The sequence below is a fragment of the Bubalus bubalis genome, chromosome 6 (assembly GCF_019923935.1).
Source record: "Bubalus bubalis isolate 160015118507 breed Murrah chromosome 6, NDDB_SH_1, whole genome shotgun sequence".
In the NCBI taxonomy this organism is placed as follows: domain Eukaryota; kingdom Metazoa; phylum Chordata; class Mammalia; order Artiodactyla; family Bovidae; genus Bubalus; species Bubalus bubalis.
In genome coordinates, this window is record NC_059162.1 from 3,285,290 (window position 1) to 3,312,519 (window position 27,230).

Genomic DNA, 27,230 nt, shown 5'->3' on the forward strand with positions numbered 1-27,230 from the left:
ATAAGCAGGGTGACAATATACAGCCTTGACATACTCCTTTTCCTATTTGGAACCAGTCTGTTGTTCCATGTCCAGTTCTAACTGTTGCTTCCTGACCTGCATACAGATTTCTCAAGAGGCAGGTAAGGTGGTCTGATATTCCCATCTCTTTCAGAATTTTCTACAGTTTATTGTGATCCACACAGTCAAAGGCTTTGGCATAGTCAATGAAGCAGAAATAGATGTTTTTTCTGGAACTCTCTTGCTTTTTCAATAATCCAGCAGATGTTGGCAACTTGATCTCTGGTTCCTCTGGCTTTTCTAAAACCAGCTTGAACATCAGAAGTTCACAGTTCACATATTGCTGAAGCCTGGCTTGGAGAATTTTGAGCATTACTTTACTAGCATGTGAGATGAGTGCAATTGTGCGGTAGTTTGAGCATTCTTTGGCATTGCCTTTCTTTGGGATTGGAATAAAAAATGACCTTTTACAGTCCTGTGGCCACTGATGAGTTTTCCAAATTTGCTGACACATTGAGTGCAGCACTTTCATAGCATCATCATTTAGGATTTGAAATAGCTCAACTGGAATTCCATCACCTCCACTAGCTTTGTTCGTAGTGATGCTTCCTAAGGCCCTTGACTTCACATTCCAGGATGTCTGGCTCTGGGTGAGTGTGATTAATCACACCATTGTGATTATCTGGGTTGTGAAGATCTTTTTTTGTATAGTTCTTCTGTGTATTCTTGCCACCTCTTGTTAATATCTTCTGCTTCTCTTAGGTCCAAACCACTTTTGTCCTTTATTGAGCCCATCTTTGCATGAAATATTCCCTTGGTATCTCTAATTTTCTTGAAGAGATCTTTGGTCTTTCCTATTCTATTTTTTTCCTCTATTTCTTTGCATTGATCACTGAGGAAGGCTTTCTTATCTCTCCTTGCTGTTCTTTGGAACGCTGCATTCAAACAGGTATATCTTTCCTTTTCTACTTTGCTTTTTGCTTCTCTTATTTTCATAGCTATTTGTAAGGCCTCCTCAGACAGCCATTTTGCTTTTTTGTATTTCTTTTTCTTGGGGATGATCTTGATCCCTGTCTCCTGTACAATGTCACAAACCTCTGTCCACAGTTCATCAGGCACTCTGTCTATCAGATCTAGTCCCTTAAATCTATTTCTCATAAAGGATTTGATTTAGGGCATGCCTGAATGGTCTAGTGGTTTTCCCTACTTTATTCAATTTAAGTCTGAATTTGGTGATAAGGAGTTCATGATCTGTGCCACAGTCAGCTCTTGGTCTTGTTTTTGCTGACTGTATAGAGCTTCTCCATCCTTGGTTGCAAAGAATATAATCAATCTGATTTTGGTGTTGACCATCTGGTGATGTCCATGTGTAGAGTCTTCTCTTGTGTTGTTGGAAGAGGGTGTTTGCTATGACCAGTGTGTTCTCTTTGCAAAACTCTATTAGCCTTTGCCCTGCTTCATTCTGTACTCCAAGGCCAAATTTGCCTGTTACTCCAGGTGTTTCTTGACTTCCTACTTTTGCATTCCAGTACTCTATAATGAAAAGGACATCTTTTGGGGGTGTTCTAGAAAGTCTTGTAGGTCTTCATAGAACCATTCAAATTCAGCTTCTTCAGCATTACTGGTTGGGGCATGCTGCTTCTGCTGCTGCTAAGTCACTTCAGTCGTGTCTGACTCTGTGCAACCCCACAGATGGCAGCCCACCAGGCTTCCCCGTCCCTGGGATTCTCAAGGCAAGAACACCGGAGTGGGTTGCCATTTCCTTCTCCAATGCATGAAAGTGAAAAGTGAAAGTGAAGTTGCTCAGTCGTGTCCAACTCTTAGCGACCCCATGGGTTGGGGCATAGACTTGGATTATTCTGATACTGAATGGTTTGCCTTGGAAATGAACAGAGATCATTCTGTCATTTTTGAGATTGCATCCAAGTACTGCATTTTGGACTCTTTTGTTGACTATGATGGCTACTCCATTTCTTCTAAGAGATTCTTGCCCACAGTAGTAGATCTCATGGTCATCTGAGTTAAATTCACCCATTCCAGTCCATGTTAGTTAGCTGATTCCTAGAATGTCGATGTTCACTTTTACCATCTCCTGTTCGACCACTTTCAATTTGCCTTGATTCATGGACCTAACATTCCAGGTTCCTATGCAATATTGCTCTTTACAGCATCGGACCCTGTTTCTATCACCAGTCCCATTCACAACTGAGTGTTGTTTTTGATTTGGCTCCATCCCTTCATTCTTTTTGGAGTTATTTCTCCACTGATCTCCAGTAGCACATTGGGCACGTCCAAGGTCAGGAGAGGCAGCCGAGAAGAGCTACCCCATCTCCAAGGTCAGGGGAGGCAGCCATGAAGAGATATCCCATCTAAGGTAAGGAGCGGTGGCTGCACTTTGCTGGAGCAGCTGTGAAGAGATACCCCACGTCCAAGCTAAGAGAAACCCAAGGCAGCAAAGCTGCTTAAGTCTTCTGCATTTTTGTTGCTAAGGGTGTCCTCCATTTGTACCTATGCAAGCAGATGTTAGCACACACATGCAGAAAATTAGATTCATCTTTATTAACTTTCATAATCTTAAATTTAGTCTGTCACTTGGTGGCTCAGACTGTAAAGTGCCTGCCCACAATGTAGGAAACCCAGGTTCAATCCCTGGGTCGGGAAGATCTCCTGGAGAAGGAAATGGCAATCCACTCCAGTGCTCTTGCCTGAAAAATCCCATGGATGGAGGAACCTGGTAGGCTACAGTCCATGGGGTCACTAAGAGTAAGACATGACTGAGCAACTTCACTTTCAGTTTTTAACTATTAGAATCAGTCTTCAGTAGAGATTTAAAAAAAAAATCCAATTGTCATTCTATATATTAGCAAGTGATAAGAGAATCTTATATCCCAACTAGCACAAAAAGACTTTCCTTCAAGCCTCAGGTGTTCACTGCCGTGGCATGATTGTGGGGGGCCTTCCCAGGTGGCTCAGTGGGCATGATTACAAATATTTTCACAATTAGACATTTTCTCAGCTCACACCTTAAGTAAAGATCCTCTGGCAGGGTAGAAGAGGTGCTTAATACCTATGGCCCCTCACTCATGTACTAGGAACAGGATACTTATATTTTAGATAAAGACTCAAAAAGAATTAAATGATAGAGTCAGGGTTAGGTATGAGGCTCACGCCAGCTAAGATTTTATTCAAGAAAAAAAATGTAACTGAAAATAAAAGTCACTCAAATGAATGAGAGTTTCAAAAAACCCTATAATTCTTCAATGGCAGCTTTTGCACCCGCTGTTCAAGCCGGTTCTAACCCAACCAAGATGCTGGAAGGCAGAGCACACAGTGGTGCCCATCAGGCCAATGAGGGCGATGAAGCTCAGGGCTCCCCGCTGCCGCTTTCTGGGTTCTAAAAGAAAGAGGAAGGAACAGAAGTTACTGGGGACGCTCCACAATTACAATGCTGTCAACATGCAGCAGCCATTCTATCAAGGCACTTGGGGTTGTACGTTAGACCATTTGGTCTTAAGAGGTCAGCCAACTCTTTAGCCTGCGCTGGCAACTGTCAGATACTGCATGTAAAGTTGTCACAACAGGATTGGACTTGAAAACAAATTATAGGATAATAATTAGAGCACCTTTGCTTTAGGATCTTTGGGAACTTCTTTCCTCTTCCAAAAGGTAAGCACAGACAGAAGAGTCTCTTCCCCACTTGTCTCTCAGAAACACCGTTTATAGTACAGCTGAGGAGCAGATCTGAAGTCTGACTGCCTGGGTTTGAATCCTGGCTTTCTAGTGTACACTTAGTAGCTCTGAGACCTGGAGTCTTAATCTTTCTAAGCCTCAGTTTCCTCATCTATATATTAATACTATCTATGTCATGGAATTGTTATAGGGTTAAACAACATATGCTGAGGTCTTAGAACAGCAATAGACACATTGAAAATGTTCAGTAAACATGAGCTTTGTTATTAAATTCTATTCAAAGGTTAACAGAAGGAAAGAAGATAACCAATCTTTCACCTTGGTTATCAAGTTACTTTGATAGCTACAGCTTGGTTATCAAGTTACAGAAAGACAAAGTAAATTGTTACTTTGCTTTTTGAAAAGCCTTGCTAAACAGGAAAGTACAGTAGGAGAAGATTTTAAATTTGTTTCCTTGGCAGACAGCAGCGTGTCCTTACCTCCTGTGTAATAGCCGTAAGCATAAAGGACTCGTCCAACGATCCAGGCCAAGCCCAAGCCAGAAACTATGCGCTAAAATAGAAGGGCTCTGTCAGTGTTTTCATTCAAGAAACAGGCAGATGTTTATTAACATCTAGGATTGATTACACACTTTAATAAAAAGTTAACAATTTCACAGATATGGTAAAATACTCCCTACCAAATGAGGGTAGAATGAAATTGTTTTCAGTCAGAAAAATCAAAGCACTGTGATCCTTCTGTGAACTGCTCGCAGACCTGAGAGGTGATTGCTGGCCTGCCTTCTCCTTGGTAGGTGGGATGGCAGGAACCGCCGGGCTTGCCTTGGAGGAGTCAGGGTGCTAGAGCACAGTGATTCTGCTCTGGGAGCGGCAGGCCTAGGGGTTGCAGGGCAACAAGGAGAGGAAACCAACGGAAAGGCAGGACTGGGGGAGCAGTGCTGTGAGCAGTGGCCTGGGCATTCCGTGCTGACGGCTGCTTCATCAGTGAGGGCCCCCAGAGGGCTCCGAGGGGCTACACTGCGCCCTATGCCCAAGTGTGGGGCTCTCCCAGAAAAAGCCAGAGGGGGTGCTACGTTGTGAACCCCAGGATATGCAGTCTTGGGAGGGGACAGTCTCCCTGTTTCCAACACCCTTCAGAAGACAGAGGAAATACTCATGTGAGATGGAAAAATCCTTCTATTTGGCCGCCCTCCTGGGGTGACAACCCCTCTGGTCCAAAGGAGGCCAGGGAGAAGGAGAGAGGAGGTGTGAGGATGTGAGTCACTGAGTGCCGCTGTCCTCAAGCATCTTTCCAACTCAGCACTGTCATGAGTGGGGTGAGGTTCCTACTTCAGGGTTTTTATTTGTTTGTTTCCATGATTTTAGGGAGTGTTAAATATTGGTAGGAGTATGAAACAACTATAAATAAACACCCAGGCACATATGTCTCTATCTAGGAGGTCTGTAGACTCATTAGGCTGCTCTGTAAACCCAGGAGCTGCATTAGGCGCTTGTCCTCAGAGCAGTCTTAGGGTATTTTTAAAGAACTAAGCTCAAGGAACGGGATCCCGGGGTGCAGGACAGAAGCAGGGTTTGGGTGCAGAGCAGAGGCTTATGGAAGTCTCAGAACCCTAAATGTGAGGTACCAGTCCTCTGGTCACAACCCAATGGAGGGGAAATCTGGCCCCTTGAAAGGAAAGTTTCTGTCCAAAGCAAGACCCAAACGGCAACTAACCAGAGAACCTTGCTTTATTTCGATAAGGTGCAGCGCAGACCAAATCCAGGGCTCACAGGGCCACTGCAGCCTACAAGGCACTGAAGTGCCCCCTCACCCCTGCCGTCACCCCCTGCCCACCACTGAAGCCGTGCTGCTCACTGTACACCAGGCAGACCAGATAGGCTCCTGCTCCAGGGCCTCCCCTGCCCATCTCCCGCCTGGGGGTGTCTGGAGACATGTGCTCCCTACCAACTGCCCAGGTGCCACCTTCGCTGCAAGGAACACCTCCTGACTGCGCCCCTCAGCACTGGTCCCCCAGCATTCCCTTTCCACCATGCCCGCTTGTGTTTCCTCTGTGGGGAGCACCACTTCTAATATACTATGTGATGCATGAAGCTGAAACTCCAATACTTTGGCCACCTGATGCGAAGAACTGACTCACTGGAAAAGACCCTGATGCTGGCAAAGATTGAAGGCGGGAGGAGAAGGGGACGACAGAGGATGAGATGGTTGGATGGCATCACCGACTCAATGGACATGGGTTTGGGTAAACTCCAGGAGTTGGGGATGGACAGGGAGGCCTGGCGTGCTGCAGTCCATGGGGTCGCAAAGAGTCGGACAGGACTGAGCGACTGAATTGAATTGACATGATGTATTGGGTTGGCCAAAAAGTCTGTTCAGGATTTTCTATAAGATGTGAAAAAACGCAAATGAACTCTTTGGCCAACCCAATACTTGCATTACTTTTTCATCTGTAACCCCAAGTAAGAGTCAGTGCATGAGACCAGGAATCTGTGCCTGTTTTGGTCACTGCAGTAAACTCAGGTGTCCAGGAAATTTCTGTTGCCTGAATAAATACAGCAAAGGAAAACTCGATAAACATGAGCCTCCTAGGAGCAGACAGTCCTACGGGTTCAAATTATGACTTTTTTACTCTAGTTATTTGATCTTGAGAAAGTTATACAATATTCAAGAGGTTTCTCATCTGTTAAAAAAAAAAACAAAACAGGAAAAATTCTACCTGCTTTAAGAAACTGTAAGAAGTAACAGAATTTAATTCTTTAAAATATATGGTGCCTAGACATCAAAGATGTTCATTGAATGTTCATTTCCTCTTCCCGCCCCAAAGACTCAGTGAATTAAATCTATTAAATCTAATCAGATGCCTCCCTCCTCCACCCCCACCCTGCCCCCCCCAAAAAAAAACACTTGTGCTGTGCGTGCTCAGTACTTACTGGGTGGTAAACACCTCCAACAGCTAGAAAAAATAAGAAGGGAGGGTACACTTCCAACCTGGAATAGAAAGAAAAACTTTTTTTTAAGAAAAGCACCCTACTTAAGTACGTCCATGTAAAACTAAGACCTTTTTACATTCTTACTTGCCAAGTTAGAAATTTGAGAGTAAAAATAATCATTGAGTAGAGGTGGAAGGCTGGACCACTAAGATCATCCACCTTCTTTTGCTTTGCTTGGGATTAGAGGTAACTCAGAAGACAGTGAGTCCAAGACCTCAGAGCTAACACAGTGAAGAGGTGAATTAGAGTCAACTTGCTTACAGAGCTCAAAGCCTGTCACCCCCTAGGCTGGGACATTCAGCATCACTTTAGAGTGGACTTGTTGCAAATACTGCAGAAGAGTACCTTAGCATTAAAGACATGTTGGGGGAGGGATGGAGTGGGAGGTTAGGGTTAGCAGATGTCAGCTATTATATGCAGAATGGATAAACAACAAGGTCCTATTGTGTAGCACAGGGAACTGAATTCAATAGCCTGTAGAAAACCGTCATGGAAAAGAATATAGGTATAACTGAATCACTTTGCTGAAAGTAACACAGCAGAAATTAACACAACAAGGTAAATCAACTTCAATTTAAAAAAAGAAATGGAAAGAAAAGGTTATCCAGTCTCTCACCATCCTAACAACTCTTAATTTTGCTTAATATTTATTTTAATCTGTTCATACACACATTATGTGATCCTTTTAATGAGTATCCATGATCATCATCCCAGTTACTCAGCAAACCAAGGGCTGAGGTGTAGGACAGAAAGCTCCCACTCTGCGGACGTCTCAGGAGCCCAGCAGGGCCAGCACTCACGTGTTCTGGTGAGCTCGCTGAATGCAGTTGAAGATGTGCCCGTTTTCAGGGTCGCTGCTGTACATGGTAGGGTACTGTTAAAACAAAGCGTGTGTGATCATATGGTCAAGTGCAGCATTCAGTGCTGAGAGTTAAAATCAGCCTTAAAGATAATGTATCCCAAAGCATCTTCTGTCATAACTTTGGTAGATGATCATTCAATTTCTGCTTAAATACATGCAGTGAGAGAGGTCTCATTCTCAGAGGCAGATTCAATCTGGGTCTATTAATATCCAGAGCAAGGACAGATGTCTGTGCCATTCAAGGGGTGGAGGCAGCATGCGCCAAATTCAGTGCTCTTGTTGACATTATGCCATCACTGGTGGTTTTGAGATGCACTACGAGCAGTAACTGGGTCCCAAGAGTCAATCAGATACCACAGCCTTTAAGGTTCCCTTACTGGGGGAATGGAAATTGTGTGTGAGAATGTTAATGGATGTGTGCATTGAGAAAAAGAAACTAGACATGAGAACTTTAAAAGGAGTTCTGCTTAGGGAGCCTAATTATAATTATTCAACAGAGTAGACATTTAAAATTGCTCGCCAGGGACAGCTTCAGTAATTATCCCTTCTAGATTAGCTGGAACTAAAGGAAGCATTCAGCAGACCTTCCCCCTACGTCTAATGTCCAAGCACATTAGACGGGATAACCGTGGCACCACATGCTTCTTTTCTACTCTGGAGACAGGAAAATCACCAGAAGACATCGTTTTAAACAGGCGCACCAGAAAACAACTGCTATTTAACCCCCCCGTTTTAAAATTTTATTTATCTTTGGCCACACCTCAAAGGTTGTGGGATCTTAGTTACCTAACCAGGGATTGAACCCGGGCCCTCAGCAGTGAAAGCATGGAGTCCTAACCACTGCATCACCAGGGAGTTCCCTGTTTAACCTCCTTTAGAAAATAACTCTCTTCCCAGCAAAGAGCTCCAGACAAAAGCACACCTGGTTTTTCTACAGAAGAGACAAAAGAGAAACAAGACTGAAGAGACCCTCTAGCAGGGCCTGTACTTCTTTCTCTCCTCCCGCCGGACAGGGGCAGAGCTTCTAACAGGAACGTCCCTCGCACCGCTAGCATCTCACCTCTGCCTCCGTGGCTGAAAACGGGTTCCTGCCCCGACACGCCTATAAGGGCACCACTGTGTTCCCACTCACCTCCACTTTGTACTTCTTGCGGGCCTTGGAAACATTGATGGCTAGATGAGTTACCATCAAGAAGCTGGCAGCACCAGTTAGAATCACGAAACCATATTCCTTAGAGAGGACGGCCATCCTGACTCTGTGGGAGAAAGGACACATTAGGGTGCCGCCCGGCAGCAAGGGCGCTGTGCCACAGGAGGTCTCAGGAGTGCGATGCTCTGTTACCAGCAAGTGCATCCCTACAAATCGAAAAGAGCTGTGAGTGATCTGATGGCTCTAAGAGGTAGTCAGAGATGTTAACCACCCAACAGAATCTTTACAAAAATGACTGAAGTCTGCAATATACGCACAGAAAAGTTCACGATCACATTCTCTTCTGTGCTGGAGTTCCTTTGATCAACACTGCATTTATGAGATTTATCTAAACCACTGCAGTGGTCATTGCCATAGGATGGTCTGGCCACTAAAAACCACAATTTAAAAAAATATTTTATAAGGCAAAATGCTAAAAGATTACCAGAAGGAGACGGACAGACAAAAAGGGAAAAACAGAAAGAGAGAGAAAAACGGGGCATAAACCAGTAAGTGCACAATGACCCCAGGCTTTCGTTTGTCTGGTGGCACGGGGGACACGGGGGGCAGGGACCTCTAGGCCTCGCTTAGACCCTGAGGCACGTGCTAGTGAGGCAGCAGGAGCATCACACTGGAAGGGAAGGCATGGTTTTTAGTGCTTTGAAAGCAGAATGGGGCTCCGAGCAGCTCTTGGAGAACCCAAGCTGCTACTGCTGCTAAGTCGCTTCAGTCGTGTCCGACTCTGTGCGACCCCATAGATGGCAGCCCACCAGGCTCCCCTATCCCTGGGATTCTCCAGGCAAGAACCCTAGAGTGGGTTGCTATTTCATTCTCCATGGAGAACCCAAGGTGTTCATCAAATCAATACTTCAAAACTAACTCCATGATGCGTCCTGGTTCCTGCAATGCCACTTACTTTGAAATGCATCAAAAATGACGATATAAGCTAATATAGCAAAATATTAATTCTGGAACCTGTGTTAGATAGATGTATGATAAATGTACAATTCTTTCAACTTTTCTACATGTTTGAGAAATTTCTTAATGAAATATTTGGAGGGAAAAAAAACTCATCTCAGCATTTTTCAGTGTTCGGCAGTTTCAGCTCTTTGAGTTCCTGTCCTGCCCCAGGAGGGAAAGAAGGAACGCCAAGGAGAGGAAAACTTGGTGGTTGGGAAGAAGCCCTAATAATGCTGCCTCCAACCTCTCTGAACTTTATCACCAGATGTCCAAAGAGCACGGCAGCATAAAGAGAAATAGCTACAAGGCTTCCCGAGCTCTCAGCTGCTGGCCCACCACATGCACGGATGCCGCAGGCCGACAGCTTATGTGTGTTCTGCCCTCAGCTTAGAGCTTCCATCCCTGCTAACTGCCTGGCTACATCTCTCTCGTAAGCCTGGGAGGGCTACCCTGCTCCAAAATGTTTCCAGTCATCCTCACTAACAACCCTACCAGATAGTATTCTCCCCATCTTCCAAAGAATGCCCAGAGGTTAAGTAATGTTCCAAAGGTCTAAACGAGAAAGTAGCAGAGTTGGGATTCAAATTTAGATTCTGATTAGGTTCCGATGTCCCCTTTCAATTCCACTTGACGATTCAGAGCTGAATTGACACTGGAGTCACAGTATCTTTCTCAGTGTGGAATCTGGGGCCTGTAAACAGCTCAGCTCTTTAAAAGTTTAAGTTTCCCTTACATCTGCAAAATATCATTTGAAAACAAAATCCTAAAATCTGCTCACCCCTCACCGTGTTTCACAATAATTTCCATCAGTTTCCCTTGCTATAGTCTTTCTTCACCTGGAGCTGCTCGCTGAGGGGTACCCACCACCCTCTTCTTTGGGACCGCAGACACATTCTGGAAAGGGCCATTCCCATGACTCAGCACCAAAGTCACCACCAGGTCAGCCTCTCCTGGGCCATCACATGTGGCTGCAGAGAGCAAGGAGTCTCTGGTTGCCCTCCAAGCTGCCCTGCCCTCATTCTCTTCTAGAGTTAGTCATTTTCAGAGTTTAGAAAATCAGCTTGGGGAGAAAGCTTTAGTAGTAGATAGTAAAACAAAAATACGGAGTGAATACCAAACACCTCTTTGAAAATTAAAATAAACATGACTACCTGATTACCCTGGAGTTCAACACATCTAGGCCAAACAGGCTATTGGAAATGAAGCTGTCTCTGACTTTGCCAAAAGCTGCCTGTTTAAGAATTATATGGTCAGGCTCAGCTGGTAAAGAATCCACCTGCAATGCGGGAGACCTAAGTTCGATCCCTGGGTTGGAAAGATCTCCTGGAGAAGGGAAAGGCTACCCATTCCAGTAATCTGGTCTAGAGAATTGCATGGACTGTATAGTCCATGGGGTTGCAAAGAGCGACTGAACGACTTTTACTTCACTATCTGGTTTAAAGTTTCCAAGCTGAAAGTCCATTCAGACCTCAGCTTTGGACGGCAGGCTGGGCTCCCTCACAGCCTGGGGTCACCTGGTGACTTTTCAGCATGCTTGTAATCTTCCCCCAAATCCCGTAAGTTCCATTTTACAGAAAAGGAAATAGAGGCACAGGTAGCAAGGTGAAGGCAGAGCTAAGGCCAGAACAGTCTGTAGAACTTTCCCCCAAATACTCCAACTAGCCCTGGCAAAACATTAGAATTCGTGGCCAAGTCACTGGCCTCTGTTTCTCTGGCCTGTAAGGGTTTGGGTAGAAGAAGGTAGGTGGCAGGACAGAAAAGCGCCTTTTGAGCATATGTTTCTACTGCAGGCAATGAACTTGGAAAGGCAACTGCTCAAAAATCTGCAATTTGGGGCTTCCCTGGTGGTCCACTGGCTAAGACTCCATGCTCCTAGTGCAAGGGACCCAGGTTCAATCCCTGGTCAGGGAACTAGATTTCACATACTGCAACTAAGAGTTCTAATGCTGCAACTAAAGATCCTGTATGCCGCAACTAAGACTCAGTGCAGTCAAATAAATAACTAACAAAGGCACCCCACTCCAGTATTCTTGCCTGGCAAATCCCATGGACAGAAGAGCTTGGAAGGCTGCAGTCCACGGGGTTGCTGAGGGTCGGACACGACTGAGCGACTTCACTTTCACTTTTCACTTTCATGCATTGGAGAAGGAAATGGCAACCCACTCCAGTGTTCTTGCCTGGAGAATCCCAGGGATGGGGGAGCCTGGTGGGCTGCCGTCTATGGGGTCGCACAGAGTTGGACATGACTGAAGAGACTTAGCAGCAGCAGCAGCACATAAATATTTAAGAAAATCTGCAATTAGAAATGAATGTTTACTACTGTGTTCCTCTTCCAAAATATAAATGCAGTTTCGGAGGACATGCTCAGGCAGTCACACCCTAATTAAAGTGCGTCTCCTCACATGCTGCTGTGATGATAGGTACTGGGGGAAAAGGAATCAGGGTGGGGACAAGCAGAAGCAGGAGCAAGACCTTTGCAGGGCAGAGAATCTACATGAAGGGGGACCTAGAGTCTGATGCTAAAGTAGGTGGTTTGCAAAAGATGGTGTAATGGGTCAGGAAACTGTAAATGTGCCAGGGGCAGGAAGAGAGAGGAGGCCCTCCCCGAGGCTCTCCCTGCAGGGGCCATGGACACACCCGCACCAGTGCAGGAGCCAAGCCTGTTCAGCCCGCCCAGACGCCGCCATGCACTTTGACCCAGTGAGGAGCCCCGCTTCACAGGCGCAGCAGCCAGCACTTCCCAGCTGGTGTGATCAGGGCTAGAAGAGAGAGAGCGGCCAATTGTACCAGCTACTAAGCTCCCACGAGGGAGGGACCATGTTTGTCCAGCATCCTCCGTGCCAAGCACAGAGTGTGTGCTTATAGAAAGCTGTAGAATAAACGGAGCAAGCTGTAAGTCCAGGTGGCTTTCAAAATGATCCCTCCACTTGGCACAGTGCCTGGCATAAAGTATGTGCCTAACCCATGTCAGTTTCCTTTTTATCCCCCTTAAACTATCTACTGAAACAATGGAAGCAATTGGATGTATGAATTCCTGGAGAAAGAAATCAGAGCACAGAGAAAAGCTCTGTCACTATAGCTGATGAAGACACAAATCCCATGCGGATTGACAATGCTTACAGCTTGTCCTTTAAGAAAAGAATCCGTTTAATTCACTTAGGGGTCAAAAAAAAAATATCTTCATTTGATGAACCCCTATTTTCTGAGAAATCCAGGGCAGAGAGCTGGACACTCCCAACCTGTCATGGGTTTGGGTGTGTGCACTGGGAAAGGGGAGGCACTTCAGCTCACAGCAGCCGTGTCCCAGGCAGCCCAGCCACACCCAAGGCGGGGCCACCCGCAGCTAGTAGATAGCTCCCACGGCACAGGCTTGAGAAGCTGATATGTGGAACACAAACCTCTCTTTGACAGGAGCACTCATTCGGACTGCACACCACGGTTCGTTGATTACATACCTGCTCTTTGTCACCAGCAACCCATATATCCACCCAGCGAGATAAGGTTCTTGGGGTGGGAACTCTGCCCTAGACTTTGCCTTCTACATGGTGACAGACACATATTGGTCCTTTTGGAACTGAACTTTCATGACCAGGGTAGATTACTCTGTAACTATCTTGGTTGTATAATAGCACTTGTTAATTTTCATGCAGTTTTCAAGGTTAGTCACACACCAGCTGTAAAGATTAAAATTTATGATCTGTACAAATAAAAATTTATTTAGTTACTTTGCAGTGTTACATGCTTCTGGGGGACATGTAAAACAGAACCATCTGGAGAACAGCCTGAAAGCAGGTAGTACACTTTATACTGTTCGTATTTTAAAAATGTTCAAAAATTCTACTGGGAATCTATCCTAGGGTAGGAATCAGGAAGGCAAACAGATATGGTTCAAAGACTTCAGCACTGTTTATAACAGCAAAAACAGAAATGGAACAGATGTCCAAACAAAGAGGACTACCTAAATAAATAACATGGCCATAAAATAGAATAGAATAGAATCATCAAAAATAGTGAAATATTTCAGATGGTGAAACAGATTTAAAATACAGAGTGTTAGGTTAAAAAAAGACAACAAAGTGTATATCTTAGTTTTCTCAATAACAGAAAAATTAAAGAAGAAAATATCAAAATCATAAGCATAGTTATTTTTAGATGGCTAGATTAGATTTTCCTTTGTACCTTTCTAGAATGTCTAGAGGAGAAGGGAATGGCACCCACTCCAGTACTCTTGCCTGGAAAATCCCATGGATGGAGGAGCCTGGTAGGCTGCAGTCCATGGGGTTGCTAAGAGTCAAACACGACTGAGTGACTTCACTTTCACTTTTCACTTTCAAGCATTGGAGAAGGAAATGGCAACCCACTCCAGTATTCTTGCCTGGAGAATCCCAGGGATGGGGGAGCCTGGTGGGCTGCCGTCTATGTGGTTGCACAGAGTCGGACACGACTGAAGCGACTTAGCAGCAGCAGCAGAATGTCTAAAATGAGCAAATATATGCCAAAAAGTTATATGAAAAATGGCCTAACAAAGACCTAAGCAGACATTTCTCCAAAGAAGACATATAGATGGCTAAGAAACACATGGAAAAATGCTCAACATCACTTATTAGAGAAATGCAAATCAAAACTACAATGAGGTTTCACTTCATACCGATCAGAATGGCCATGATCAAAAAATGTACAAACAATAAATGCTAGACAGAATGAGGATAAAAAAGGGAACCCTCTTGTACTGTTCATGGGAATGTAAACTGATAAAGTCACTCACTATGGAGAACAGTATGGAGATTTCTTTAAAAACTAGGAAACTACCATATGACCCAGCAATCCCATTATTGGGCACATACCCTGAGAAAACCACAATTCTAACAGACACATGTACCCCAGTGTTCACTGCAGCACTGTTTATAATAGCCAGGACACAGAAGCAACCTAGATGTCCATCGGCAGAGGAATGGATAAGAAAGCCATGGTACATATACACAATGGAATATTACTCAGCCATAAGAATGAACAAATCTGAGTCAGTTCTAGTGAGGTAAATGAACCTAGAGCTTGTTATACAGAGTGAGGTAAGTCAGAAAGAGAAAAATATCATATATTTATGAATATATATGGAACCTAGAAAAATGGTACTGATGAATCTATATGTAGGGCAGCAACAGAGATGCAGACAGGAAGGAGAGGGTGGAATGAACTTAGGAAGTAGCACTAAAACATATACATTGCCATATGTAAAAGAGATAGCCAGCGGGACTCTGCTGGCTGGCACAGGGAGCTCGACTGGTGCTCTGTGACACCTAGAGGGGTGGGGCGGGGAGGTTCACGATGAGGGGGACGTATGTATACCTATAGCTGATTCATGTTGATGGATAGCAGAAACCAACACAACATTGTAAAGCAATTATCTTCCAGTTAAAAATAAGTAAATTAAAAAAGAAACCAGCCAAAAAAATGGCCTGACAATAATTAGTAATTGAGGAGACAGAGGAACAGGCAGTATGTTATAATGGAGCCAAAGAGTCAGACCTGACTTTCAGCTTGAACCCTGTTACTTACCCACTGAGTGCAGAACACAGCCTTGCAGGTAAGGGTGCAGTTCTGAAATCAAATTGTCTGGGTTTGGAACCTGGATCTCATACCCCTAGCTGTGGGTCCTCAAGAAAATTACTCAGTGCTTTTCAGCAGCCTTGACCTCCTCGCCTGTTAACTGGAGATGATCATGGCACCTACCCCACTTCATATAATAGTTGTAAAGCTAAATAGGGACACTGTCTCTAAACACCCATCAAGCTACCTGCCACATAGTAAGTACTCAATGAATGTTATATATCAGGTTACATTATGTGTGCTAATGTTCCATTAACTGTCTTTGCCCTGATTCAGTGATAAAAGGCGATGTTTGAATATATGATGATAGGATACATTTAAGAATTTATAATTTTGAATTACCATTTTAAAAGAGCAAACATGCCCCTTTTTTCCAAACTCTTACTAGCCAGCCATGCTGTAATAGGTTATCTGACAAGCAGGAGTATCCAGAAGGAAGCAGGCTTCTAGTACAGACCATGGAAATCAGCAAACTCTAGTCATGCAAGCCCTCCCTGTAGCCAGACACCCTCATATTGCATGGGGCTGAGTGCGTGTTCATTTACTTGTCGGGTTCATTGCGTGCCTACTATGGCTGCTCCATGAGCCGGTGTAAGAAAGAAGATGATAAGCTGGATTTGGCCCCTGCCCTCAGGGAGCTCATGTTCTATTGCAGGAAGTAGGCAAATAAGAAAACAAATAGTCAATTCCAGATTTTTCCTTCATAGCAATGATCAGAAACCAAGTACAAAAACTGCCCACCAGGGACTTCCCTGGTGGTCCATTGGTTAAGAATCCACCTCTCAATCAATGGGATGTGGGTTTGATCCCTGGCTGGGGAACTAAGATCCCACATGCCGAGGGGCACCTAAGCCTGTACTACAACAAAAGATGCTATAACTAGGACCTGATGCAGCCAAAACAAATATTTTTAAAAACTCCTCTCAAAAATGAAACTAAATGGGTTGGGGAAAGGCAGAAATAGGACAGAAGTGTTTCTATTCTCTCCTCACGTAGTAACTACAGAGGTATTTGTTTCTAGTTAACTACTTCCTGGCACACTTAAGTCAAAACAGTTGAGAGAACATTAAACTGAAGGTTTAAAAAGAATTAGTTTTTCTTTTTATTTACAAAATTCTTGTGTCTTATTTAATGGCAGAAATCCTTTTGGGAATGTTTTTATTCCTAGCAGACTTGAATACCGTTTATGATTTGTCTTCTGCCATGGGAAAATCTAAGGAAGCACAGACAGTGAGAATTCTGGAGTTAAACTCATGTTCAGACCCCACCTCTGGGAGCTTGTGAATGTCATTTAATTTCTCTGCCAAATTGGAGAATACTATTTACTTCACAGGATGGTTTGAGGAGTTAAATGAGATAAGCTAGACTAAGCATCTGGTACAAACACTTATTAAATGCTGATCCAAACACAAAGACATATTGTACATCCTGGCAAGTATACGTATCTGTCCATCTATGTGAATACCTCCCAAATAAGGAGAATATCGACTTTTCTACAAATCAGTAATGCGCTCTGACTTAGGAATTAATTCTAATAGTTTGGGATAGATTCAAATTTGGCAAAAGGCGGGTCTATTAGATTCCTGACGTGGACAGCATGATGACAGAAGAAGTTAATTTCCTAGTGTGGATAGCATGAGAACATTTAATTCATTTATTCAACCCCGATATACAAAGTGTCTATTCTATGCCAGGCACTGCTTAGGTGTGGGAGTATAGCAGGGGACAAGATGCAGTTCCTGGTCTCAACGCACTGACATTCTAATGACAGAAGACTGACAAGAAAGATGCCAAGTCAATCTGAGTGAGCAATGACTGTGTGTGTGTGTGTGTGTGTGTGCGTGTGCGTGGGGCTGCATCAGGTCATAGTTGCATCACGCAGGATCCTTCATTGTGGTGCACAGATTGTCCAGTTGTGGCATGCAGGCTTAGCTGCTCCATAGCATGTGGGATCTTAGTTCCCCAACCAGGAATTGAACCTGCATCGCCTGCACTGCAAAGCAGATTCTTAACCACTGGACCGCCAGGGAAGTCCCAGAAATGACAATTATGGAGAACATACAAGGCGGTGGTGAAAGGGGATGGGTGGGGGAGGGGGCTACTACAGCAGGATCGTCTGGGAAAGGTCGCTTTTCTGCAGCCAACATCTGCACTGACAGATGGATGTAGAAGAAACAGCCATGCAACACTGAGGAAACAACATTCCAGTCAGAGGGAAGAGCAAGTGCAAAGAAAGGCTCTGGGGGAGGAAAGGCCTGGACTCCAGTGAATGGTGAGAACAGCTGGAGATAAGGTTAGAGAGTCAGGTCCAGACTATGAGAGGGTCTTTACACGTCATGTAACGTTTCAATACTTCCTGCTTCTCCCTCAAGGGACTAAGATAAGATGAGTAGAAGAAAGGGTATGCAACTGTTAAGTGTTAGCAGAGGAAGCATCACTTTCCAAAGGGAAAGGTGTTTGATTAAGCAAACATGACCATCATTAACCACGTGAGCCTTGGGGTGGATTCAACTCCAAAGAGCTTTCAAGATATGAAAACAGAGCAGGAGTAGTAGAGACCCTAAAGATAAAGAAGAAAGAATTCTGAAAAGAAGTGGACCCCTCTGGGAAGAATCATGAACAGAATATGCCCTTGGCTTTGGTGAGGGGGACCCTGTGCGGCCAGGCTTTAGGGGAATAGTAGAAAATGGAGTCCATGTGTCGAAGGTCAAGAGGCAAGTGGGCTGTAAGGGAATACATCTCGGGCAGTGCTCCCTCCTGAATTCGCTCCCACTGTCCAATCCCGCCAATACGGCCTGTGCGAGTCCTACCCCTTCCCAGGCAGCCATTCTTCCCCATGGACCCTCACCAGCCTCAGGCTCTACCTTTGGATATTTGCGTATTTTGAGAATACCTTAGAAACCAAATTACTCCTGTAATATACATATTAAAACAGCAGAATTTCTGCTTGTAACTTTTTTATTTATCAAAATGTTTATTACTGGCCAAACATAACTTTCTGAGCACATATCAGGTTGGAGGGAAAAAAACTAGGAAGCGTAGCTAAGCAGGTGGGGCATGGGACCAGACCAGTGGGTTTCTAGGGGGAGATCAGAAAACACTGGTGCCCTGGTGACGGGTGGGGCCTTGAAGTCTGCGGTGGAGGGAGCAGTACTTGGAGCAACAAGTCTTTGGTACAGCCAGTGAATAGGCAGTGGATTTTTAAAAAGCCACAAGGCACCATTGTCAAGTCTCACTTTAGGAGTGATCAAGCTTGGACTTAAAATGAGGCTGTGTTGTCTCAACCCTAGAAGATATGCTCTTCTGCAGTGCCTGAGTTCATGGGGTTCATTATGCTATCTGGCTAAGGCACTCTCCTCCAGGAATGACTGACTGATTCTCCTGGAAACACCACCACTGAAGTGCTTTACTTCACTATTTCCTCCGATTCCCGCTTCTGCCACCACTCCCCTTATCTCACTGGGGCAGGGGTTCCTTCAGTTACAAAAGGATTAATCAGAGAACTTCCTGAACTACACCCAGCAGAGTACTCCTGGGGTAAAGCTCTCCTTCACTATTCACTCCACTCCCTCTGAGCTGCCAATAGAAATTCCCCAGGCACAATCAGCGGTGCACAAATGGAGCAAAAGGCAAGCTGGAGCACTGGGCAACGGTCTGAAATAATTTATGACTTTTGAGCCATGAAGTTTAAACAACTTATCTTTTACTAAATGTAAATCAGGCAAATATTTCAAGGGAGAGAGGATTTCAACTTTCAACTCTCTCTTTGCCCTCAAACAAATAAAAGCCTGAGTGGGCAATGGTAACCCCTACTTCCATTTGCAAGATTGCTCTTCTCCATTGGTACAGCAATTTCTCCACAGTTTTTATTATTATTATTATTCTTCTTGTTAATGCATCAGGACTGGGACAAGGCTAGGGCCCTGACAGCTGACTTGGCGCCATCCCCCAGTATTTCATTAAAATCCTTATTTGTCTGCCTGTGCTATTAATCCAATCTTCCTTACTTTACATTTTACATGGTATTTTTTCATGAGAATACTACAAGGATGGTAACTTAAAGGGCTTCATCTGACCATATCAAATGGACTTCTATGAGTACCCAGCCTGGGAGGTGGTTCCAAAAAATCGGAAGTTGTGGCAGAGGTCTACTCAGCCTATACCCTTTCAATGAAGTAGTTGTCCAGCCTCGTTTCTGCCTCCAAATATATCTACAAAGGAAAAGGCCTCAAAATTATTTCCAGGCAAGACAGCTGTGCCCATATAAAGCTACATGGAGAAAGTTAAGAGCCTGGAGAGAAGTAGCACAAAAGTAATTCCCCATTTCCATGATGGGAGAGGAAAAAAAGAGAGTTTCTTTGGGCTCATCCTACATTTTCAAAATGCCAGTCTGGTAACTTCTATGCTAAACAGATGGTAAAATTTGTTTGAGAGTCAACATTTCAAATGGCAGCTACATTTTAAAAGAAAGACATGGACAGTTAAGAGAAGGAAATCAAAACTATTCTCCACAATTGCTTTGCATATTCAGTAGACATTTCTCCAAGGGCTAAAAATGAAGTCAGTTGAATAGGCAGACCATCACGTCTCCAGCCTCAATTATTAATTCAAGTGAGGCAAACAGCAGAGGCAGATCACAAAGTGGTTCTCTCCCAGTTTCTCACATTCTTTAATTCCTCATCAACACTGCTGGCAGAACACTCAGAAGGTGGAAGGCAGCTGTAAGTTAGGGGAATGGAAGAGCTGTCTTTTTAAGAGAGAAATGTCCTACAATCCAAATCTATTCCATTGAAGATTAAGTAGCCACAGCTTGAAATATAAAATATTCAAGTTCCACATGTCACTAAAAAAAAAAAATACTTATTTATCTTTTTTAGCTGTGCTGGTCTTTGTTGCTGTGCAGGCTTTCCCTAGTTGTGGCAGGCAGGGGGCTACTCTATAGCTGCAGCGTACGGACTTCTCGTTGCAGTGACTTCTCTTGTTGTGGAACATCAATAGTTACGACATGTGGGCTCAGTCGCTGCAGCTCCTGGGCTCTAGAGCTCAGGCTCAGTAGTTGTGGGGCAGTGGGTTTAGTTGCTCTGCAGTCATGTGGGATCCTCCTGGATCAGGGATCGAACCCATGTCTCCTGCATCGGCAGGCAGATTCTTTACCGCTGGGCCATAAGGAAGCTTCACATATGTCATTTTAATTCCAATGTTTTGGTGAACTGTCAGTGCTGAGGACAAATGGCTAGACCACTATACTCGCTGGGAGCAGGAGAGGGGCTGGTGAAGGACCAGCTTGATGCTGACGTCTGAGTGAATGCTTCCTGGTTATGTTGGATGAGCCTGCACTGACGGTCATACTCTGTTAAGGTCAAAGCAAATTACTTGCTCTCTTCTTCTCTGGACTCTGACTTCAGCGTGAAAACACACTGAACACACACGCGGAGTGGAATTGCCCTTGGAAGAACCACTAAGTCAGCTCTTCAGGAATCAAAGAATACTAGATTGTAAGACTGAACAAATCCTGGGTTCCCTTGTTTGTGCAATGATGAATTCTCCCAAACAGAGTCTTGACCCAAGAATTCTTGACCCTATGGGCGAGAGTTCCTTGATGCGCTGACCTAGAAGCCTTGCGCCACCATGGACCATCTGGAGCCCAGCCTCCAGGGAGGCGTGATCCCAGGGACAGGCTGCAGAACATGTCCCATGGTCTAAGGGCACCAACCTCAGAGGACGGGGGGAGAACAGGGAGAAGTCATGGGACGCAGAAGAGAATAAAACTCTTGTAACAACGCATTCCCCCGATGCTGGGAGAGGCAAAGAGAGAAGAGGGCGGCAGAGGATGAGATGGTTAGATAGAATCACTGACTCAATGGACATGAACTTGAGAAAACTTCAGGAGATAGTGGAGGACAGGGAAACCTGGGGTGCTGCAGTCCATGGGGTTACAAAGACTGAACAACAACAATGCATTCAAGGGGGCTGATTTGATACAATCAATTCAGAACAAACCATTTCATCGGATGGAATGCTCACTTTAACAAAGTCCACACTTACTACCTTCCTCAGTACGGCCTCAAGATGAGGCCTTCCCCGTGTTATCCCCTACTGAATGCTGGGCACCACATGCAGTGCAGGGTCGCAATGGTCATCAAGACAGAGAAAGGAGGTCCTAACATTCCAGAAAATGGAGTCAAAAGGAGGAAGACAACTTGGGAGGACCATGGAACAGGAGGGGAAGAGACTGAACTAAGGTCTCTGAAGGATGTGATGTGAGATGTGAGAACATAGTAGAGAAAACAGCAAGTACACAGGCACAAAGGAAAGGGCTTCACTTGTATAAGGGAGAAAAAGGAGACCAGTGCTGGCTGTAGGGTAGTGATATAGACTAGACGAAGAGTGGTGGGAAAAATCAATGATTATTAATAACATTATTATTAGGACATATATTATTTACTGTGTGTCAAACACGGTTCTAAGTAGTTCATCAGTATTAACTCATCTAAATCCTCACAGCATCCCTATGATATATTATTACTCCATTTTGCAGATGAGGAAACTGAACATGAGAAGGTTAAGTCATTTGGCCAGGACATGCAGCTATCACGGAGAAAGCCTGGATTCACACACAGCCAGGCGGTCTGGCTCGAGAGTCATGCTCTAAACCCTTGGGTATATATCCTTTCTCAACAAGGTTGGGGAGCAAGTTTGATCACACTTAACCTCTTCAGAACTTTGCTACTTCCCCAGACCCTCTCCTGAGGATAAAATATATTAACGAGAATAGAAAGCTAATAATTAACTCCAAGTCTGTGACTGATTAAAGCCCGAGAGCTTTCTAATTGGAAGAAGAAAAAAACTTGGAAAAGGTCCAAGTTTGGGGTTTTTTTTTCCTTTCTTTTTAATGAGTGTTAGCACTGCAGTTGGAGAAGGCAATGGCCACCCCACTTCAGTACTCTTGCCTGGAAAATCCCATGGACGGAGGAGCTTGGTAGGCTCCAGTCCATGGCGTCGTTAAGAGTCAGACACGACTGAGTGACTTCATTTTGACTTTTCACTTTCATGCATTGGAGAAGGAAATGGCAACCCACTCCAGTGTTCTTGCCTGGAGAATCCCAGGGACACGGGAGCCTGCTGGGCTGCCGTCTATGGGGTCACACAGAGTCGGACACGACTGAAGCAACTTAGCAGCAGCAGCAAGTATGTATGACAAGAGGAGATATTACAGGAAAAAAAAAAAACAAAAAACCTCTAATCTTTCAGGTGTACAGGTTTGTAAGGAGCAAAGCAGCACAGAAATTAGCACTTCTTTTTTATATCATGATTCCCATACAACCTGTCCCTTAATTAGCATTATATAGGAACGGAGGGGAAGAATGAAACTAAGCTCTGACTTCCTGAAGAGGAAAAAAAAACCTCTAATGAGTCACACTGACACCACTTGGACTTTCCATCACAAGAAATGTGGGTGGACTGTAGTTAATTCTTAGCAGTTGCTGAGTTCCCGTGAGTCTCCATTCAGAGTCAATCTGAATGGAGGAGCTGCACAGGCGGCAGCGCTTGTCTGAAACAAGAGTCTAACTCTTCAGGCCTGTCTGTACTTAGAAGGAAGCTGTGTCACAATCCTTCACATTTCTTAGGCTGGAGAAGTAAAAAAAGCATATAGATAAAAATTAATTTCTTAGGCTGTTAAACAAAACAGATTGAATTAAGGCACCAAAATATTAGAATACAAGTTCCAGTGAATGAGTAGGTGGACTCAAGAAAGAACTCAGAGGGTAACAGAGGATTGATGATTCTAAATCCTTAAATCCTTAAAGGTATTTGCAAATATATTTGGAAGGTAGTATAACTTCCCCATGGAAAATAGGTAGACAACATAAGAGACAGGGCAATACAAAAATTCTATTTTACATAGTAGTAACCTACCTGGTAACTTCTGAATTCTTCTTTTTCAAAGGGATGGTATACTCATAAGTAGTATTATAGGTATACTCATAAGTAGTATTAATGAAACCAGTTGCAAAAAACCATAGCAGTATATTCTTTAAAACAAAAATTGCTTCTAAAAAAGGTAAATGGCTCATGATCAATTGTGCTTGACAAGGCTGTTCTGAATACAGATTCAGAATATTTAAATAGAAATAAAGGTTCCAAAAAGGAAAAGGAGTACGCCAAGGCTGTATATTGTCACTCTGCTTATTTAACTTACATGCAGAGTACATCATGAGAAACGCTGGGCTGGAAAAAGCACAAGCTGGAATCAAGATTGCCAGGAGAAATATCAATAACCTCAAATATGCAGATGACACCATGCTTATGGCAGAAAGTGAAGAGGAACTAAAAAGCCTCTTGATGAAAGTGAAAAGTGGAGAGTGAAAAAGTTGGCTTAAAGCTCAACATTCAGAAAACAAAGATCATGGCATCTGGTCCCATCACTTCATGGGAAATAGATGGGGAAACAGTGGAAACAGTGTCAGACTTTATTTTTGGGGGCTCCAAAATCACTACAGATGGTGACTGCAGCCATGAAATTAAAAGACACTTACTCCTTGGAAGGAAAGTTATGACCAACCTAGCTAGCATATTGAAAAGCAGAGATATTCCTTTGCCAACAAAGGTCCGTCTAGTCAAGGCTATGGTTTTTCCAGTGGTCATGTATGGATGTGAGAGTTGGACTGTGATGAAAGCTGAGCGCCAAAGAATTGATGCTTATGAACTGTGGTGTTGGAGAAGGCTCTTGAGAGTCCCTTGGACTGCAAGGAGATCCAACCAGTCAGTCCTGGGTGTTCTTTGGAAGGAATGATGCTAAAGCTGAAACTCCAGTACTTTGTGGCTACCTCATGCGAAGAGTTGACTCATTGGAAAAGGCTCTGATGCTGGGAGGGATTGGGGGCAGGAGGAGAAGGGGACGACAGAAGATGAGATGGCTGGATGGCATCACCAACTCGATGGACGTGAGTCTGAGTGAACTCTGGGAGTTGGTGATGGACAGGGAGGCCTGGCGTGCTGCGATTCATGGGGTCGCGAAGAGCCGGACAGGACTGAGCGACTGAACTGAACTGAACCGATAGGGAATATAGATTCCCTGGTGGCTCAGATGGTAAAGCGTCTGCCGCAAAAGGGGAGACCCGGTTCGATCCCTGGGTTGGGAAGATCTCCTGGAGAAGGAAATGGCAACCCACTCCGGTATTCCTGCCTGGAGAATCCCAGGGACGGAGGAGCCTGGTAGGCTACAGTCCATGCGGTCGCAAAGAGTCGGACAGGACCGAGCGACTTCACTTCACTTCACAGGGAATATATTTAGATATTGCTATCTGTGCAGCTAGCACTAAATGACTTTTTCACAGACTGATTTGTCATTCACTTCATTCCAGATTTCTCCATGTAGGTTCATTTCCTTTACTATTCTCCAGCTTAAGAGGTTCTCCTTCACGGACTGCATCTCTGCAGAACCCTAAACTGGCAGGATTAAGTCTAAATAAGGGGTAAGACTGCCCTTCTCCAGTTTTGTTCCTTATGTATGGAAAGTGACGTGAGGTTGCTCAGTCGTGTCCGACTCTTTGAGACCCTATGGACTGTAGCCTACCAGGTTCCTCCCTCCATGGGATTCTCCAGGCAAGAGTACTGGAGTGGGTGGGTTGCCATTTCCTTCTCCAGGGGATCTTCCCGACCCAGGGATCGAACCCAGGTCTCCCTCATTCCAGGCAGACGCTTTAACCTCTGAGCCACCAGGGAAGACCCAAAGAGTGTGTTGCCTCCCCGTCGGGGAATCGAACCCCAGTCTCCCGCGTGACAGGCGGGGATATTCACCACTATACTAACGAGGACGGCGGCTATGTAAGCCCCCGAAATGCGGTTTCTATGATTGGACACAGTACCTCTACCAGTATCTGTTTTATATATAGTAACATCATTTGGGAGTGGGGTGGGGAATGGCTTGACAAAGTTTTCTATTTCTGTAACACTGTGTCAGGAGGGAAGCTTAACAGAATGTCTTCCCTGGCAGAAAGTATTTGTTTGGATTTTAGATATAAACGTATTAAATTCAGTTAAATTTAACTCCTGTGACAATAAACAATTCCCTGACTCGGGTACTATATGCTCATTACTGAATTGGTTGACCTAAATTAAGCACAGACTGTAATTTTGACCAGTAACCTTGGGCGCTTCCTAGAAACTGTAGACTCCCAATGATCTACAGATTTCCCATGGGGTGCCCTTGCTCCAGCTCCCACGGACAGAGAAATCTAACATCTGCGGCAATTCCACACGACCACGCCCAGGTCTACAGCACCTGCTAAGAGCCACACATCTGCAGGGCAGTTGGGAGTCCTTCCCTCCAGAACCCCTTTTCTCTGTTAGGGAATTAAAGCCACAAGCCCGAGGTTCTTCTCCTACCCACCCTCTTTGTCTCTGCTTTTCTTTTATCTCCTTTCCCACACTCTGGTGCCCGAAGCTACAATGTAGCGGTATACTTCATGAGGAAAGTGTTAGCAGAAGCCAGAACATCGGGGAATAAGCTACCAATCAGCCCCCAGGCCCTTCCACCGCCCTGCAGCTGCCCCCCCGCTGGGGCCCTAGGGCTCCCTGCAGCCACTTCGGATGAAGGGCTCCTCTGAAATTCAAGACAGAATCTAAACGAAGATTCCGCCTCCTCTCTTGCTTTAAGGCGGCGGTAGGAAGTGACCCACTCGTAGGTTCCAATACAAACATACGGAAAAACGTTTCTATGAGGCCGGAGGAAAATAAACACAATTCCCTGGGAGGCCCTCCCGGAAACTTCCTAGCAACACATGCACATCCGCAGCTGGCGCAGCGCTCGCAGGCCACTTTAAAAACCTGTGTCACCCATCAGGCCTGCACTGCCAGCTGCTCCTGCAGTGCCCTGCGCGCCCATCCTGTGCACCAGAGATGCGGTTGGCAAGGTCGGGTGGGCTCCGGGAGGCAGAAAGAAAGCGCCCGGGGTCCACACAGCTCAGGGAACGGGGGAGAGAAAAGGAAGTAACTGAGGAAGCGTTGACCTTGAGAATCTCCCCGAGTTTTAGATAGCGAGGCTAGCCTGACTTAGACGCTCCAAACTCAACTACATCATAGGGAGGATGGAGGGCAAAGGGGATGCAAAGGTAGAAAAAAGAAGGGGGCCAGCGAGCGAGCCCCTATTCAGCTAGGGATGGCAGAGATATGGGCAGTGCCCAGCGCAGAAGCTGAAGTGCCCCCCGAGGCCCACCCTCTTCGCTGCCCACAGGGGCCGGGACTCACCTGGATCACCTTCGCTCGCCCGGTGCAGAATGCAATGCGCAGCGGAAGTGTAGGTGCGGCGTCCTTGGCCTCTATCAGAGTGGGGCGTGGCCCGGGGCAGTCCCCGCCCCAACCCCGGGCAGTACGAGGCCACACCCCCAAGGCAGGGCTCCGGGTGCCCGAGAGGGACTTCAGAGTACCACCCCCGGCCCCCTGGTTTTGAGCCAGAGTCTAAATTTTCCTCCTCCTTAAGGTTGTCTTCCTCTGTCCATGGAATTTTCCAGGCAAGAATACTGGAATGGATTGCCATTTCATTCTCCAGGGAGATTTAACCCTCCCACCCCCAAATACATTTATCTGTTTCTGCAAATGCCATCGTGGCCGCCTCCCTAAACTCTCCCAGCCAGTTCATATTTCTCGGGTTGCATTTGCTGCATGAAGTGAAATGGATTGCCATTTCCTTCTCCAGGGGAACTTCCCGACCCAGGCTGCACGGTAGGACCTTAATAATTTATCCCTAGCAGAGCCACCGTAGTCCGCTTCTAGGCGCTCTGCGGTGAGGGCGGAACCACAGGTTTGCACGGCGCGTGCGCGAAGTGGGAGGGCGCCCAAGCAGAGGTTGCCAGGGAGGGATGCGTATGTTCTGGCTGTGTTTAGTTTGGGGTAGGCGCTCACGGTCCCAGATTGCTGCATTCACCAGATG

General features: G+C 45.2%; 1 protein-coding gene and 1 non-coding gene across 2 annotated transcripts; both read right to left on the bottom strand.

The window, feature by feature from the left end:
* Positions 1-3,151: 3,151 nt before the first annotated feature.
* On the bottom strand, positions 3,152-26,705 carry MGST3 (microsomal glutathione S-transferase 3). Its single transcript, XM_006057288.4, has 6 exons — positions 26,549-26,705; positions 8,675-8,798; positions 7,481-7,554; positions 6,621-6,678; positions 4,170-4,242; positions 3,152-3,394 (listed from the first exon to the last, which is right to left on the bottom strand). The coding sequence occupies exons 2-6, from the start codon at positions 8,789-8,791 to the stop codon at positions 3,258-3,260; spliced, it is 459 nt and encodes a 152-aa protein (XP_006057350.3). The 5' UTR covers positions 8,792-8,798; positions 26,549-26,705; the 3' UTR covers positions 3,152-3,257.
* On the bottom strand, positions 25,045-25,116 carry TRNAD-GUC. Its single transcript has one exon. It is a non-coding gene; the product is annotated as a tRNA-Asp (tRNA).
* Positions 26,706-27,230: the final 525 nt, after the last annotated feature.